Source organism: Camellia sinensis, chromosome 3 (genome assembly GCF_055761805.1).
Source record: "Camellia sinensis isolate YWXY chromosome 3, ASM5576180v1, whole genome shotgun sequence".
Lineage (NCBI taxonomy): Eukaryota > Viridiplantae > Streptophyta > Magnoliopsida > Ericales > Theaceae > Camellia > Camellia sinensis.
In genome coordinates, this window is record NC_138963.1 from 187,054,774 (window position 1) to 187,072,848 (window position 18,075).

General features: G+C 31.5%; 2 protein-coding genes across 3 annotated transcripts in view; one reads left to right on the forward strand and one right to left on the reverse strand.

The window, feature by feature from the left end:
• The first annotated feature begins 5,418 nt into the window (after positions 1-5,418).
• Positions 5,419-6,955, forward strand: LOC114256659 (E3 ubiquitin-protein ligase ATL15). The gene has a single exon (XM_028196314.2). It carries the CDS (start codon positions 5,438-5,440, stop codon positions 6,896-6,898), a length of 1,461 nt encoding a protein of 486 aa, XP_028052115.2. The 5' UTR covers positions 5,419-5,437; the 3' UTR covers positions 6,899-6,955.
• A 3,984-nt stretch (positions 6,956-10,939) lies between these two features.
• The window catches only part of LOC114256658 (protein DETOXIFICATION 27), a 34,980-nt gene continuing 27,844 nt past the window's right edge, over positions 10,940-18,075 (reverse strand). For both annotated transcript variants that reach the window (XM_082921688.1, XM_082921689.1), the window contains 4 exons: positions 12,607-12,845; positions 12,363-12,481; positions 11,592-11,681; positions 10,940-11,474 (listed from right to left, as the gene is read on the reverse strand). In XM_082921688.1, the coding sequence (XP_082777814.1) occupies positions 11,406-11,474; positions 11,592-11,681; positions 12,363-12,481; positions 12,607-12,845 (517 nt within the window). In that variant the 3' untranslated portion in view covers positions 10,940-11,405. The remainder of the gene's footprint in view (positions 11,475-11,591; positions 11,682-12,362; positions 12,482-12,606; positions 12,846-18,075) is intronic.

Genomic DNA, 18,075 nt, shown 5'->3' on the forward strand with positions numbered 1-18,075 from the left:
AATGCCGAGGTAATAGAACGTAGGAAGCAGTTGTGGGGATATATTTTTTGAGTACCAACACGTGGCCAAGGTGACATCGACGTGTCAGCCGAGGTGCCACGTGTCCTGATTGTTATGCCGAGGTCATCTCGGATAGGCCGAGGTTACCTCCGAAGATATCGGAATCCGGGATAAGCGGATGAGAGGCAAGAGTCTTAGAATGAGAGAAAACTTCAGTTTGTATTAAGATAAGACTCTTAGCGAATTTATCCTAATCTTACTGGGAGTCCAAGATTAGCAGTAATCCTGAGTCCATAGAAGTTAGGCTTCTATTGGGACTAGGTTTATGTTGACTATAAAAGAGAGGCACCCCCATGGGTCTAAGGTATGCTTTTTGATATTCATGCTTGTGAGTTTAGCACTTGATTTATCTTTGAGAGATATACCGGCTTGATGGTTGGAGTGCCCCCGAGTGGACGAACCATCGTCGGAATCTTCTCTTTCTGTTGTAGGTCAGCCAGGTGCCATCTATTCTGCCGGTGCTCTCCAGCTGGTTACTAAGCGGGCAGTGTGGTCAGAAAAATCACCCACACATGCCATACTTCCGATCAATGACATTGTTGGAGAGAAAAATATTAAAAAATAAAATGAGTTGCCTTTATCTCTCATTTAATTGAACAAAATAATTAAGTTAACTACACTCATTTTATTAATATTACTCTTACTAATTCGCTATCATCACATCTGGATTTAGTAAGAGTTACACTTCTCTTATTTTGTATTAAACACTTACTAAAGTGGTCCATTTTAAGCCCAGTGTTGAAATTGATAACTCAGGCATGCAACAACCTCACATGAAATAATTAGAAATCATTACTGTGTTTAAGTAGCTTCAAACCCATGCTAGGGACAGTCGTTGCATATGGAAATTAAAATTACTTCTGTAGCAAGGTTTTATTTAACAAAGGTACTACTGTGCCTTCTACATTTTGTGTGTGTGTGTGTGTGTGTATATATATATATATGGATTGGATTTGCTGGTGGGTTATCGTAATCAAACTCGCCCAAGTGGGACATTACAAAAAAAAGCATTGCTAAAATAGCATGGTCAATAATCATTATCCATTACTTTAGTTTGTTCACACCATAACTAGATGCACCGTATCTTAAGATTCTTGACTTGAACCTCTTTTGGCTAACTGAAAGTTCATCAAATTCAAAGTTTTGAGGGTCTTTAAAATAAATCACTTTTTTTTTTTTTTTTGGAATTTTTGTCCCTAGTATTTTTTTCCCCCCACTTTTTAAGTCTACCTAATCTATAAAAATCAAAAAGTAATTTTTTTTTCAAAAAATTCAATAATGATAAAATAAAATATAATAAACCAAAAAAGACAACATTTTTTTTTGGTGTATTTGCTTTTATTAATTTTTTTAATTCTTTAATTTTTCTTTTTTTTTTTACTTTTTCAATCCATCTACTCGAGAAGAGCCTAAAAATGCAAAAATATTTTAAAATAAAAAAAAAATCACTGAAAACAAAAAATAAAGAAATAAAGAAAAAAGTCAATCTCAAACACCCGAGTATTTTTTTATGAACATGCAGTACTTCCAAATCATACTGAATATGAAAAATAACTTTGTTCACACACTTTTGTGTGAACAATATATACATTGTGATTGTTTCAAAATCATATCCAAAATGCCTATTAACTCCATCCAAAATTGTGAGCTCTTTTATTTTGGACCAATACCTATTTGGACTCCTAAATATGAGTTAATTTGTTTTGTTGGATTATGAGTTAATTTGTTTGGTTGGATTTTCAAAAACCATTTACTGCTTTCAAAAACTGTTTTCCGATTTTCAAAAATTTCAAAAAACAACAATCCATCTTGGCAATTATTAGAAAATTAGATCAGAAAAAACATGACACATGGCAAGCCTTTCTAAATTTGTAAAACAGGAGATTTTCAATCAAAGTCAATGAAGGATGTTTCTATTCTATCTATATCTATGGACAAAACATAAACATGTAGATTTTGTTTTTATTATTATTGATTTTTTCATAAATACTGCAACGAGAAGAGAAGCTTGGATTGGTAGTACAAGTTTATTGCAATCGAAACAAACACAAAGAGTCCTTGAAGAAATCGATTAAATTCTTCTGCCAACCAATTTTTAATTTTATTTTCCTTTCTGCGTCTTGATTCAATCGTGGAATCTGTAAGACTGGGATGATTTTAGAATATCAATGTAGCATATGGTATTTTGTGACCTTCAGATTTGGCCTCCAAACCACAATTTAAAAATAAATAAATAAAATTCTATATCTTAAATCAATGAATGGACCAATCTACACAACCATCATGTGTGGCACCAAGAAGTTATTCTATGAGTCGGGAATTTCACAGCAGCAATATGTCTTACCAATAGAAACAATATATAAAGTAGAAAAATTACAATTCGTAGAAAAATAATTCATACTTATTGAATCATTTCTCACGGGACACCCCTTTTTTATAAGAGAGGTTTGGTCAAATCTCTCTCGTAATAAAATTTTATTGCATTAAGGATAAGTTCAAAAAAAAAATTTCTTAAAAACTCTAACACATACAATTATTACCAAACTATTAAACTTTAAAATAATTTAACTTTTGATCTAAATATTGATTTTTAATAAAATTAATATTTTTAGAATTCTTTTATCAAGATCTATCAAATAAAATCTGTGTTGACTATGAAATTCTTAAAAATATATATTATTATTATTATTACTGTCGAAATTGATATAAACAATAAAATGTTACTCTATTTGATAGTAAAATGGTTCAAAGTAACATATTACTCTGATTCATAGTAACATGTTACTCTGGCAATATTGTGCAAGAAAAAAAAATATTTTACTTTATCTTTACTCAATTATGCGCTTTCTCCTTAGGGGGTTTATAAAACAAAATAAATTGGACTGTCTTTTTTACTAAATAAGGGTCCAATGGAGGGATTTGGACTAAATTTCTTTTTTTACAATATATATATATATATATATATATATATATGTGACAATTTAAAATCAAAGTTGTCCTATTGGAGTCCCTAACAGAAATTTTCAATTGGTTTAAAATAATTGAACCTATAATTTTAAGTGGGATTAATATATATTTATTTTTTTGGTATATGAGATTCAATATATATTTTTTTATCCATCACAATTTATTCATTCGCACATATGTAAACAAATGTATTCTCTCACGTTGGTGTTGTATCCAACCGAATTATAGTACTATTGTATCCAACAAATTTTTTTAAAAATAAAAAAATTGTTGCACATAAAGCCATCCGTTAGATTTACGTGATTCACAAATTCTAACTTTTTGCATACATATTTTCTTCTTCCTTTTTTTTTTTTTTTTGTTTTCTTGAATGGCTGCAATCGTAATTTTTTTATCTTCATTTTGGCCCCATCTGGTACCGAACCCCTCCCTCCACTTCAAGATCCTGTTTGTTTATTGGATATAAATGCTGAAAATAGGTGTGAAATTGAATACAATAGGAGGTGAGTTTCACATATTTTTTTTATTTCTTTATATTTTATGTTTGGTTGTTTTAGACACGAAGAGTCTGAATAATATATGATGTAAAAAGGGATATGTAATACCATCTCCATGGTATTGTATATTCCTACCGTCGGATGTAACTTATCTTTTATTTAAAGGTTAAAAATAATCACTATCTTCTTGTCTCATCTTATATCCTATCTTAATCAAATGTAAGATAAGTGACCCTACAGTATATATCATCCATCTTGTATTTTATAACACATTATATTTCATCTTTATCCTTAATTATTACATATTTTTTTTAAACTCTTATATTCAATCCAAACAATTAAACAGGCGAGGATGTACCAGGTAACATGCCCACAATCATTATGTTAAAAAAAAAAATTGAAAATAAATAAATAAATAAATAGTTTCATAATGCTATACAATTGCAAGATTCACCTCAAAATGAAAATCAAAAAAATATGAACCGCCTTGTTTGGTTTGATTTTGAGAGAGTAATTTTGGATAAATTTTTTCAAAATTTTGTTTGGTTTAGTGATTTTGAAAAATAATTTTTAAAATCACTTTCTCTCTCCTACACATCAATCAATTACTTTTTTTCTCTCCTCTCTCATTTTCAATCACTTTTTCTCTCATACATATCTACCCAACTACAACAAAATATCAAATCATCTCAAACTCCCATACTCTAAAACTATTTTCAAAATATACAACCAAACAAAGTAAAAAAAAATTTAAAATCTCTCTCTAAATTTTTTTTTATAAAAATAGGGTCCCTGCTGTGCTCAAAGCACAACAGTGACTATAGTGCCTCCATTTGAGGTGTATTATGACCTTATTTTTATAATCTAAACCGTTCATTTTGTAAGGTTTGTTGAGTACTTCATACCTTCCAACAATCACATTAATCGGATATTAATAACTATATGATCGAATTACATATTGTTTATGCTATTTCTCAAAAGAAAAACTTATTATTATTTTTTTTAGTTATCGATCATATAGTTGTTAATATCCAATTAATATGATTTTTGGTAGGCATAAAATACTTAATAAACTCTACAAAATAACAATTTAAATTATAAAAATAAAATCATAATACATCTCAAATGAAGACACTACAATCACTGCTGTGACTAGGGGTGTGCATAATACCGCCGAAACTGCCGAAACCGCCAAAACCGCACCGAACCGCACCGCCAAGGCAAATTCATTATTATTTGTCAATCGAACCGCCGGTTTTTGGTAAGAAAAATGGCAAATTCTAATGACACTTTTATCAATCCGCCGGTTTCTATTTTTCTTCCAAACCGCACCGACCCGCACCGCTATTAAATCATGTTTTATAGGATTCTAAAAATTCTTTTTACTTAAGTTTGCTTATTGTTCTATACCTTAAAATATAGTATTACATTATTGCTCGAGGGGAATTTTATGTATTGTATTTGATCATTGTAGCTTCCACAGATGCTTGTAATGAACTGATGGTATAGTCGTTGATATTATCATGTTGTTGCTATACTTGCTGCATCAGAAGAAAGCTTCACAAGATGCTTAACATTACGATATCTCTCGTCTTTTTTTTACTCTTTGATTTAAGTTTTGTAATTTGAATTATATTTTTTATAAACCGCCAATCCGCCCGAACCGCCAAGGCAAATCCGTCATTATTTGCCAACCGAACCGCCGGTTTTCGATAAGGAAAATGGCAAATTCTAGTGACACTTTTATCAATCCGCCACCCGCCATACGGTTTCTATTTTTCTCTCAAACCGCACCGACCCGCACCGCGCACACCCCTAGCTGTGACCCTTATCCAACCAAACACACCCGAAAACTCTACTCTTGCATAATATATATATATATATATATATTTTTTTTTGATAAATTTTTTGGAATGTGTAACGTTTTGCGTGTGAAAAATATCATTTGTCTTAAATCGTACGACTGCATAAACGACGCGCCATACGACGAGCGTGACACCACCGCGTCCCAAACCTCTTTATATCTCTACAAGCAGTGCAACTCTTCACACGTGAGCAAGAACGTATGGTTGGCCTCCGCCATACCCACACCACTCTATTCTCATCAGTACAGTACCTACCAGATGACGCACTATCACTACCGTTGGATCCTTCAATACTTCCAGTCCCACCATGGTAGCACCACTTGCTTCCTCTTCCTCCTCCTCCTTTCTCCTCCCTGGGTCGCCGCACAGACATACAATTCATCACCACGAGAGGACACTAAGATTAGAGTAAGCCCGGCGATGACGATCGTAATCATCTGCCTCATGACCACCTTTCTAATCATGGCCTGCGTCTCCGTCTACATCCGCCACTGCGTCCAGCGCCGCATGGCCCACAACTTCACCCTCGAGTCCGACGGTGTCGGAGCCAGCCGCCGCTCCCGCAGGCGCGCTTCTTCCCGCGGCCTCGACCCTGCTCTAATCGACTCCTTCCCTATCTTCTTCTACTCCGAGGTCAGTGGGCTCAAGATAGGCAAGTGTGGCCTAGAATGCGCAGTCTGCTTAAACGAGTTCGAACACGACGAGACTCTCCGGTTACTCCCCAGTTGCAGCCACGTCTTCCACCCCGAATGCATCGACGCCTGGTTGTCTTCCCACATCACCTGCCCGGTTTGCCGGGCCAACCTCGTCCCAAAACCCGACGAAACTCGGGGTTTTGTACTGAGTCACGACACGGGAAGCGAGTCACCTCACATTCATGATGATAATTTGGATGGAATTGATGATAATTTCATCGTATCCGTACACTCTCCGGAGGTTATTAATCCTATTGAGATGCCAAGTCGGAATTGTTCGACTCGGTCGACTCCGAGGAAGGAGCGAGTGGAGGGAAAGCTTCTGAGGTCGTACTCGACCGGGGACTGGCTGGTTCGACCGGGCGAGGACTTTGAGCGGTTCACACTGAGGTTACCGGAGGAGGTGAAAAACCGGTTGGTGAGCTCAAGCTTAAGCCGGACCAAGAGTTGCTTGGCGTTCCCGAGGGCGAGTAGTGGGAGGAAAGGTTATAGGACTAGCAGTGGAGGAAACGGTCGGGGAAGGAACTTTTTTTTCGAGCGGTTCGACCGAGATGGGAGACCGGACCGATGGGGCCTTACTGTTACGCCGCCGTTTTTTTCTCGGGCCGATTCGGCCGGATCGCCCAAGGCGGTTGGAAGTGGTGGTGGTGGCGGCGAAGAGTCGAACACGGTACCAAAGACTTTGTTCAAGTCCGTAACGTCGCCGTTACATCGGTTGTTTGGAGGAATGGAGAGTAACAAGGCGAGTGTTAACGGTGGAGAACGGTCGTTTGATAGACTCAGACTCGATGGTCAAGTTTTGGCTGACTGGTAGATAGTTTTTGTGTGCTGGTTTCACATTTCAGAATACTACGAAGACATAGTTGATTGGGTGGATTAGAGTATGTGATTGAGATTATTAATATGTAGGTTTAATTATTCTATATTTGTTTTAATATTTTAGTTTAGGATTATTAATCTAATAAATAATTAATTCAATAAATTTGTAGGATTATTAGTAATGAGATAGGTATGAAATTATTAATCCAATGGATATTAATCCAATTAGATAGTGAATACTATATTTTTTTAATAAGATTATTAATACTTCACTATTAATTTTTTGAATTAAACATGACCTAAATTCATAATTTTTATATTGAATTTTATCTAAAATATCAATACGTGACGTAGATTTATGCTATACATAAGCTACACAATATAGTAGATAAATTTTCTTAATCTAAATTCTAAGTTAGTAGAGTTTTTATTAACATTTTCCAAATAATTTTAGAATAAAACTTTAGACAATACCTTGTTTTTGGTGGTGGTGATGGTGTTGTGTTTGGTCTATCTTCTTGTTATATCAAATGTTTTGGTATTATCGTGAATTTGTTTTTTGTGTCCTGGTGTGGACATTTTTCAGAAGACAATTGTTTGTGAGATAGCAAGAAGTTTTCGTATCAAAAAATAAAAAAATCATAAAATTTGGGTTAGACGGCATGGAGTCACAACTAGTTTTTTATTGGTATGATTAATATCGTAATATTGTCTCAACCATTAAAGTAATGCGATTTGTGATTTTTTGTTTGTTACAATTACAATCATTAAATTTTTACTATAGGGTCTCTTGGAAAGAAAATAAAAAGTCAATTTTTACCTTTTTACTCATTTTAGGTCACATTATCTCTCACATTTTTTTACTCATCAAAAGATAAAATAGATCAAAAAAATTAAAAAATTAACTTTTTACCAATTTTTCAAAACAATCCAATGTTTTTCACTACCAATAGAAAAGGGTATGATTAATTTTGTTTTATAATTAATGTCCACTCACTTTGTGTTAGCTTCATATGATGTTGTTTACCATTTCCGGAAATAACTTTTTTTTTATTATTAAAGTAATCAATAAAGATAAAAACAAAAATAAAAAATTAGAATATTTAACAAGATAAAATATTATATCTTATGTATCAATTAAAAATTTTTTTTCTCATAATCATCTATTCAACTATCAACAAAAAATTATAAATAATATTCACAAATAATCTCAAATACAATTTTTTTTTTCCATCATAAAATAATTAAAAAATTAAAAAATCAGCTAAAATACTCAAGTTCTGGAACAAAGCTTTAATATTTATTCAGATGAACTTAATTTTGTTGGTGGAAAGTAATTGGCTATCCAAGATTGTAGTGGGAGGCCGAATTGATACATGAATGAAGGATTAAAATATGAGCGAGGATCCTCTAGAGTGATTTTTTTCTAAAGTTTCCTAGAGTGCTACACTGTGTGGTTGAGATTTACTGGTAAGCCACATCAATTTTTCTGATGTGACTTGTCAGTAAATCTCAACCACACAATGTAGCACTCTAGGAAACTTTAGAAAAATTTCACTCTAGAGGATCCTTGGTGTTAAAATATATAGTTAAAGCCCATAACCGACACTATGGGCCCACCAAATTACGATCTTATCATTTATTTTTGTGAAAGGGTAGAGAAATTATTCATTGCCCACCATTTATATTATATTTGGACAAATATTTAATTGTCTTTCCATATAAGACAAACAAGTAATGTAACTTACAGGGGTGAGCATGGTCCGGATTGGACCGGATTGGAGTAAAACCAAGACCAATCCGTTATCTACGGTTCCTGAAAAATTGGAACAAATCCAATCCATTTAAATCATGAAACCAATCCGAATCAATCCATTTAAATACGGATTGGATCGATTTAGGACCACGAATTCACGTAATTAAATAACAAATATATATATATATATAACACTTTAATTTCATAAAAATATAAACATAGCGCTATATCAATTCCATAATAGCAACATGTTTTTCTATAATAGTGACATACTGTTCTTAAATTAAACAACCATAAGAAAATACAAATAAAAGTAATAAAATAAGATATTATACGGTTTTAGGTTTGAGTTTAGATTTTAGGGCAAATTACATATACACCCCTCGAGGTTTGGCTAAATTACAGATGCCCCCTGAGGTTTGAGAAATTACGAATTCCCCCCTGAATGCTATATTTGCATAAGAAATTAGGGGGTAATTTGTTATGAAATATAAACCTCAGGGGGCAAATTGTTATGAAAATACAAACCTCAGGGGGCGGGATGTAATTTCCGAAACCTCAGGGGGGTATCTGTAATTTAGCCAAAGCTCGAGGGGTGTATATGTAATTTGCCCTAGATTTTATATAGAATAAGAGAAGATACTATGGGGAGGATGTATAATAAAAATATAGACTATTTGTATACGGTCCGGATCGGTTCCAATCTGGAACCGTGGGGTTCAATCCGGAACCAATCCGTGAACTACGGATTTTTAATTCTTTAATCCGGAACCGAACCGCGGATTCAAAAAACTAATCCAAACCTATCGGATTGGACTTGACTGGATCGGATTACGGATTTCACGGATTCCTTGCTCAGCCCTAGTAACTTATTATTTTAATCAATAATATTTATATTGGGACACCATCTATTAATAATTTTTTAAAGAATAATATTATATGTACTAATTAATATATTAATTAGTAAATTAACAGATGATGTAGTATAATTTTAAAAGTTTTGAGTATTTGTAATTTGTATAATACGTGGAGTCAGTAATGATAATATAAAACTAATTGATGTACTAACGTGTACATTAATTAGTATGGGTAATACTACTGTTTCTTGAAAAGGTAGGTTGTCTATGGCACTTTTGACTTCAGGCTAACCCCTTCCTAATTTAAATCATTCAAATTCTAATGTCTCATTATTTTTAATTATAAAATTATGGGTATGATTAATGTGTGTTCTAAAAGTTCAAGTTAAGCAAATTAAAAAATATGTATATTTGTATAGTTTTTATTGCACAGACCTTTTATGTAAAGTGTACAAATATGGCTTTGAGAGTACACATTAATAAAATTTTGAATCATATAAAAGTTTTACGCGACACAATTTAATGATTAAAATACATTACGACAATAAGATAAGATAAATAAATAAATAAATAAATAATTAGAAATAAAGAATCTTTTGCTGCCGAAAAGAAACTTAAAGCCTATGAAGCCTTTGCCAACTTGGGCAAACTCTCCTGGTTCAACTAACCACCATCTCCAAATTAGGAAATTCTATTTCAGTTAAGCCACAGGATCACAAAAAAGAGACCCAATAAAAATATATGGAGTTCATTTGTTGAGGGCATGTGTGCCACAAGGCCCCCACTTTGGATACCCTCCACTAGTGTGGCCCGTTTATTTATATCTCTTTTGCGATTCATTCTAAGATATATTTTTGTGATTTCTTACCTTGTGTTTTTTTATGTTACCCATGTGATTAGCTTTTTTGAAGTAGACATGGCAACAACAACGGCAATGATGCACATGCTGAGGGTGATTCCATGGTGGCCACTGATATTGGCAACAGCAAGAATACATAGCCCAACCACCCCTAACCCCTTCTGGCCTTGAGCTTATATTACGGAAAGATTCAGCCCAAAGGGGATTGGGCTAAGTATAGTTGTTCACTCATACAATACATGGTTCCGGACACAAAACATAACCACTTAGGTGAGTATTTAAAAATAAAAATGCTAAAAATTCACACTAAATTACTAACTATACATAGGCCCTGTTTGGTAGAGCTTTAGAATCAAAAAGCAGAAACTAAAAGAAACCCTACCCAAACTTTCAAATAATCAATTTTTTTCAACTTATTTAAACTATTTCTGCCTAATAAGTTATAACCACAAGCTCTACCAAATAATTTGAAACAGACTTCCAAATCAAAATAAACTATAATCACCTCCAAAAGATGTAATAAATAGTCCCCTAATGAATTGTGAACCCATACCAATATAGATGTGGTAAAGAGTTTTAACTTAATCTGTAATTTAAAAATTGACAATGTTTGAATGAAAGACTAAAAATTGAATGCGCAGTGCCCCAATTTCGTCAAACTTTTAAGAACAAAGCATTTCTTAAATGTCAAAATCCAATATTAAAGAACAATTCCAATAACCTCGCATATATATGTAGCATAACCAGAAATGCTCTCTCTCTTCACCACAAAGTGAAATCAACGTTGGTGGAGAATGGTGATGAATATGGCAAAACACCGAGTTGTTCGGTGTACAAAGAAGCATTTTTCCTATAATCATCCATGTACTCATAGGATGGTAACTTGTCAACCTAGGGGGTGACTGACCAAAGAAACAGAGGCCTTAATTGCTGTTCTGGATCAATCTGAAACATGAAAGTGGACCAAACCACCCTGATTTGTCCAAATCCAAAAATGCAATGAGCTTAAGAATGAATTGACGTACTTAAACTATGATTCATCAGTATTATCTGGATTGGGACTCGTCCACTTTTGAACATGAGCAGTAGCCTTCTTGGCCTGCAATACACACATTTGGACGAGAAAAAACATTTGAATATCAGTTCATATATATTTTGGATAATAAAAAAAAAGTCAAAAATGAAATTAAATTTGGTAAATAACTAATATAAATACCTCATTTTCCCAATCGCATCGCATTGTTATGATGGCCAATATTACTGTTTGGACAGCCGTTCCACCAAAGATCATCCCTCCCCAAATGCCCTGATTTTGTCCAAACCCAGACTGATTATCATAAGCTGATGAACATATAGTAAAACACTATTTCATATGTTTATTTTCTTTCTACTTTTAACTGTAGTCCTTTTTATCTTATTTGGCCCTTTGATTTTTACAAAGACTATTTAGTTTCAGTGAAAGGTATCAATGTTTCAAGATTCCTATCAAATTGTATAATTAGAAATGCATTAAGTAGAAGGGGTAGAATTTTCCGAACAGAGTATCTACATAGCCCAATTCTAATGTCGCGTTTAATTTATTGGCCATAAGACGGTCATTTTTCTTTTCAATCTATAAGTGAGGAATACAAAAATGTTTAATAGCACTAAAAGTATAGTCCTAATAAGAGCTTTATTTATGTCACAGTAAGCCTCACTGATGAATGATTTGATATATGTATCTTTTTTATTTTATTTTATTTTTAGCTTCATGTCATATTATTAACGTCATTATTAGAGTTTTAAATTTAGAATTATAAATCATTCCTTGTGAGGAATAAGAGAAGAGGAAGTTGCATCACACAACAGTGAAACTCGAATTTTCGCGCCATGCAAGGGACTGTTCTGATCCACCAGCCAATCATTGGCCTTTGACCCATGACACTAATTTAACCACTATAAAAATAAATAAATGTTTCCAAAAAAAAAAAAAAAAAAACAAACATACCTCAACACCCCAATCAAATACCCATCCAAAAACTATACCAAGAGGAACCCCAACAATGTAGTAGCATCCTAAATTTATGTATGCAACCTTGGACTGCCATCCTGATCCAACGGCCACCCCTGCACGATTACGAATAAACACATAAATTTCTCAACTATACATATCCCAAAGTAATAAAAATACATATACTAGAAAATTTATTTCAAAATTGAAAATTGTTCAAATATATATAATCGAAATTCACCGGATAGAACTGGTTGAATGCTGTTGAGAAGAATGGTGACTGCGAGGAGCACGGAGAGGTCATCGACCGCATCTAGGACGACAGAGCTCGATGTAAAGATCAATGCAATCTGGTGATGAAAGATCATTATCAGCGCGCAGAAGATGAGACCGATGATCGTTGACTGCACCACCGATACTATTGATGCGAATTTCGCCGCCTTCCCGTTTCCTGCGCCTAGCTCATTTGCAACCCTTACACTGCAAAACTTCACCATATGATAAAATTTTGGAAGACAACTACCTTGGATCCAGAGAGATAACGGGTATAAATTTTGCCAGAGCCATTTTTTGTAAGCCTATAATGAGAGGGATGGAGAGAAAATTTTGATTCCACCAATCTTTATTCAAAATTTGACATAACATTTCATAAAAGATTAATGATTTATCTACATAATTTGCTCTGCTTGAATACATATAATTGAGACTCTTACAAATCAAAGTTTCAATTGTATATATTCATATAGAACAAATTGTGTGAATGTAACGGTACTGTAAAAATTATAATTTAACAAATGAAATTGAGTAACCAATAAAGTTAAAATTTAGAGGGATTTAACCATATTATAACTTTCATAATAATCTGACTACCGATTAAAAATGATATACGTCCACCAATCACCTTAAGATACCACGTACTATCTAAACCCCCCATAAAACCTGAAAACTCTAGCCATTCATGCCAAAGATAAAAGAGAAGAGGTCAAATCCCTATTTCGTATGTTGCATGTTGGTCGGGTAGTTTGGGATACAGCTAAAAAAATGTTTGGGGATACAGCTAAAAAAACATTATTTGGCTGCGTTTGGTTCCTTTTGAAATTATGATTCTAATTAAACCTCTTTTCAAAACTCATAATCAAACACACTATTCAAAACTCAATTCAAAAATTATTTTCAAAATTCATAACTAAACACACAATTCAAAACTCAATTTAAAAAATATTTTTTAAATATTAATTTTTTTAAAAAAATATTTTTTATTTTAAATATATAAAACTCATAACCAAACACACAACTCAAAACTTAATTCAAAATTCTTTTTAAAATTCAAAATCAAACTCTTTTCAAAACCCTATTTAAAAAAAAAATTCAAAAAATATTTTTTTAATTTATTTTTTAAAACTATTTTTAGAATCATGATTTGAGTGTGGAGTCGTATTTTGAGTTATGAATTTTGAGTTGAGTTTTGAAAAGAAAAAATTTATTTGATTATGAGTTTGAAAATAATTTTGAGTTGTATTTTGAAATTTTTGGGATTTATTTTTTAAAAATATTTAAATATTTAAAAAAAAATTAATTTAATTTTTTTAACGTAAATATTTTATATTTTAATTATTTATTTATTTATTTTAATGTGCACTATATTTCATACATTTGTGTGTTGTATTTTTTATTTTAAATATATAAAAAATTATTTTTAAAACTCATAATCAAACACACAACTCAAAACTCAATTCAAAATTTTTGTCAAAACTCAAAATCAAACTCTTTTCAAAATACTATTTAAAAAAAATTGAAAAAATATTATTTTATTTTATTTTTTAAAATTATTTTTAAAATCATGATTTGAATGTGGAGTAATGTTTTGAGTTATGAGTTTTAAAAAAAAAAAATTATTTAGTTATGAATTTTGAAAAGAGTTTTGAGTTGTATTTTGAAATTTTTTAGATTTATTTTTTTAAATATTTAAAAATTTTCTTAATTTTATTTTTTTAGGGTAAATATTTTATATTTTAAATATTTATTTAATTTAATATGCACTATATTTCATACATTTGTGTGTTGTATTTTTTCTAAATATTTTTAAAATATTAAAAATTTTACAAAAATTATTTTTTATTTAAATATATAATTTTTTATAAATATTTTATTTTATTTTTTAAATATATTTTTAAATATTTTAATTTTTCTTGTTATGCGTTTGGTTACGATTTGAGTGTGGAGTTTTGAAAATAGTGTGGAATTTCGAGTTATATGTTTGGTTATTAGTTTTCAAAACTCATAACAAAACAAATATTCTCTTTTAAAAACTCAACTCACAATTTCACACTTAAATCACAACTTCACACTCAAATCATAATTCCAAAACTAAACCAAACGGAGCCTTTTTTTTTTGGGCAAATTACATATACACCCCTTGAGGTTTGGCTAAATTACAGATATCCCCCTGAGGTTTCGGAAATTACATCCCGCCCCCTGAGGTTTGTATTTTCATAACAATTTGCCCCCTGAGGTTTATATTTCATAACAAATAACCCCCTAATTTCTTATGCAAATATAGTATTCAGGGGGGAATTCGTAATTTCTCAAACCTCAGGGGGCATCTGTAATTTGGCCAAACCTCGAGGGGTGTATATGTAATTTGCCCTTTTTTTTTCTTCAATTTTTTTTGTTTAATTGTTGTTTTTTTTTTCAATTCTGTCTTCTTTTTTTTCTTTTTCTGATCTATCTAGTATAGAATAATCTTTAAAAAAAAAAAATTAATAAAGACAAAAAAAAATCAACTATTTGTACTTTTTTTTCCCCCCCTTTTTTTCTTTTTTTTTTTTTTTTTTTTGTCTCTAGCTTACTTTTTTCCAATTTTTTTTTTCATTTCATTTTCGGATTCATTTAGTTGAACAGAACCTAAAAATCTATAATAAAAAAAAAATTTGAGTTTTAAATTTTTTTTCTTACTAAAAACGAAATCAAAATTAATACTCTCTCTGTCCCAAAATAATGGTCCCTTTTGGGGAATCTAACTTTTTTTGGTAGTACAATTATTGTATTTGAAAAAAATTGATTTTCCAAAATTATCCTTTTGATAGTACATTTTTTGGGAATATCAATGTCATAATTGTACTTTTTATATTATTTATTAATTTAAAAGAAGGGCAAAATAAGAAATTTATATTATTTTTGTACTTGATTTTTGAAGAGGGACTAATATTTTGAGATAATAAAAAATAGAATAAGGGACTAATATTTTGAGACGGAAGGAGTAAAAAAAATAACGAAAAAAAGCCAACTTTAAACACTTCCACCAGTAATGCTAATCTAATAAGAGTGGGACATGGGTGTGCCTAAGGGTCTGCAGTAGGCAGGGCCGCAAAAACTTCTCTGGCCAGTGGGCTAGCCCGAATAAAGTTTCAAATAACCGGCCTTGATTAAACCACTAACCAAATAATCGGCTGCAAAAAATTCATGGATTTTATAAGGAAAAATAGAAAAAATATGTAAAATATAAGTAAAATATAATTATATTATATATATATATATATTTTAAATTTTTATTTAAATCTATGGATCAAATACAACGTAAGGTTACGAAAATTTTTCCTAAAACGCGACTTCCCAAAACACGAAGTTAAATAAATTTATCATTATAAAAATATTTCACTATAAATAATTAAAAATAAATTAGAACTCACAAACATAAAATAAAATATTTCATTATTTATCACTTATAAATTTCTCAATATCATTACTAACACTAAATTATCATTCCATAAACACAAACTATAAATCCAAAAAGTTTTTAAAAAAATTCATTATAACAACTAGAGATAAGTAGTTAAAAAATTCACTTACAAATAAATAAGTTTCATCAATAGTATCTCCTGATAATTATGTTTCTATATATATATATATATATATATATATGTTTTTAAAAGTTTACTCGAATCTTTGGCATTAATGAGCTATGTTTCTCCGTCGATAGTGCAAGAATCCAATCAAATTATCTTTATCTTTAAAGCAACAACGAGAACCATGTGTTGGTTTTATCTGTCTCTAGCATATCCCAATCAAATATAAAAGCAAACAAAATATATAGGGCAAATTACAAACACCCCCTCGAGGTTTGATAAACATACAGATTCCCCCTGAGATTTGAGAAATTACAAATTACTCCCTGAGGGTCAAATTTTCATAACAAATTAGGGAAAATTAGGAGGGAATCTGTATGAAAATAAAAACCTCAGGGGGCAATTTGTTATGGAAATATAAACCTCAGGGGCGGGATGTAATTTCTCAAACCTCAGGAGGAAATCTGTATTTTCACCAAATCTCGAGGGGGTATTTGTAATTTGTCCAAATATATATCAAGCAACAAAGAGTGAAGGGCTAGTGTTTTTAGGTAATAATATTTTAATGTGCTCACAATCGCATTATATGATGAAAATTTTGGAATATAAAATTTTACAATATACTCGTATAATTGTTAATACATTAAAATAAATTTAAAAAATTAAAAATAAAACATTCCGCGTCAATTTCCTTAGCTTTCTAGCGCAATATTTTAAAAACTGGACCAATGCGTGAATCAAAAAATGAATCAGGTGGATGAGTCGGATTGAACCAAAATCGAGCTGTGACGTAATAAATATGTTAAAATTATATTTAAATAAAAATATAAGTAATAAAATTAAAAATTAAAAATATTAAATTATCTTAAATATTTCTCTTAATATTTTTTTACTAAAAAATATAATAATATATTTTAAAATATTATTAATTTTAATTTTGGAAGAGGAAATCAAATATTCAACATTCCCTCCATATGATTTTAATTCAAATAATTTAATTGAAAGAAGAGTAAAAATTTTGGAAGAATATCAAAATTTCAAGTCTCCCTCTAATAAATTTGATTGAATCCCATATGGATTTCTTGAGTTTTTTTAGAAGAATTTTTTTCTTATAAATGGATAGAGACTTTCACAAAAAATTTGTTGGAATGGTTGAAAGAAAAGGAAAACTATATATCTGTGTATATTGAATTATTTAAATACAATAGAAACTTAGATAAGTATAGAAGGAGATAGAGATAGAGAGAAACAGAGATACAAGGAGATAGAGATAAATGTAAATCTAATATATACATTAATAGCCCCCCTCAAACTCAAGGTGGGTCAGCATCAACCAACTTGAGTTTGGAAACTAGATCACTGAAACAACTAAAGGGATGAGCCTTGGTGAAAATATTAGTAGGTTGATCAACAGAAGAAATAGGAAGAAGATGAACAATGCCATGTATAACATGTTGTCGAATGAAATGACAATCAATCTCAACATGTTTAGTGCGATCATAGATGACATTATGGTAAGCAAACTGAATGACACTCTGATTGTCACAATAGAGAGAGGTGGCACCAGGAAAAGAAACACCCATGTCAGTAAGGAGCCAGCGAAGCCATAAAAGTTCATAAGTAGTGACAAGAGCATGATACTCAGCCTCAGTACTAGAACGAGCAACAAGAGTTTGCTTCTTGCTACGCCAGGCAATAAGAGAGTCACCCAAGAAGAAACAAAATCCTGTAGTAGAACGATGATCAGTAGGACCCTCTACCCAATCTGCATCAAAAAATACATATAATTGTAGAGATGAGTGTGCGGAGTAGTGAAGACCATGAAACATAGTTCCTTTGAGATAACGCAAAATGTGAACCAGAGC

Excerpts from the sequence above, each read along its gene's own strand:
- LOC114256659 (XM_028196314.2), top strand. The coding sequence starts at position 5,438 with ATGTGTAACGTTTTGCGTGTGAAAAATATCATTTGTCTTAAATCGTAC.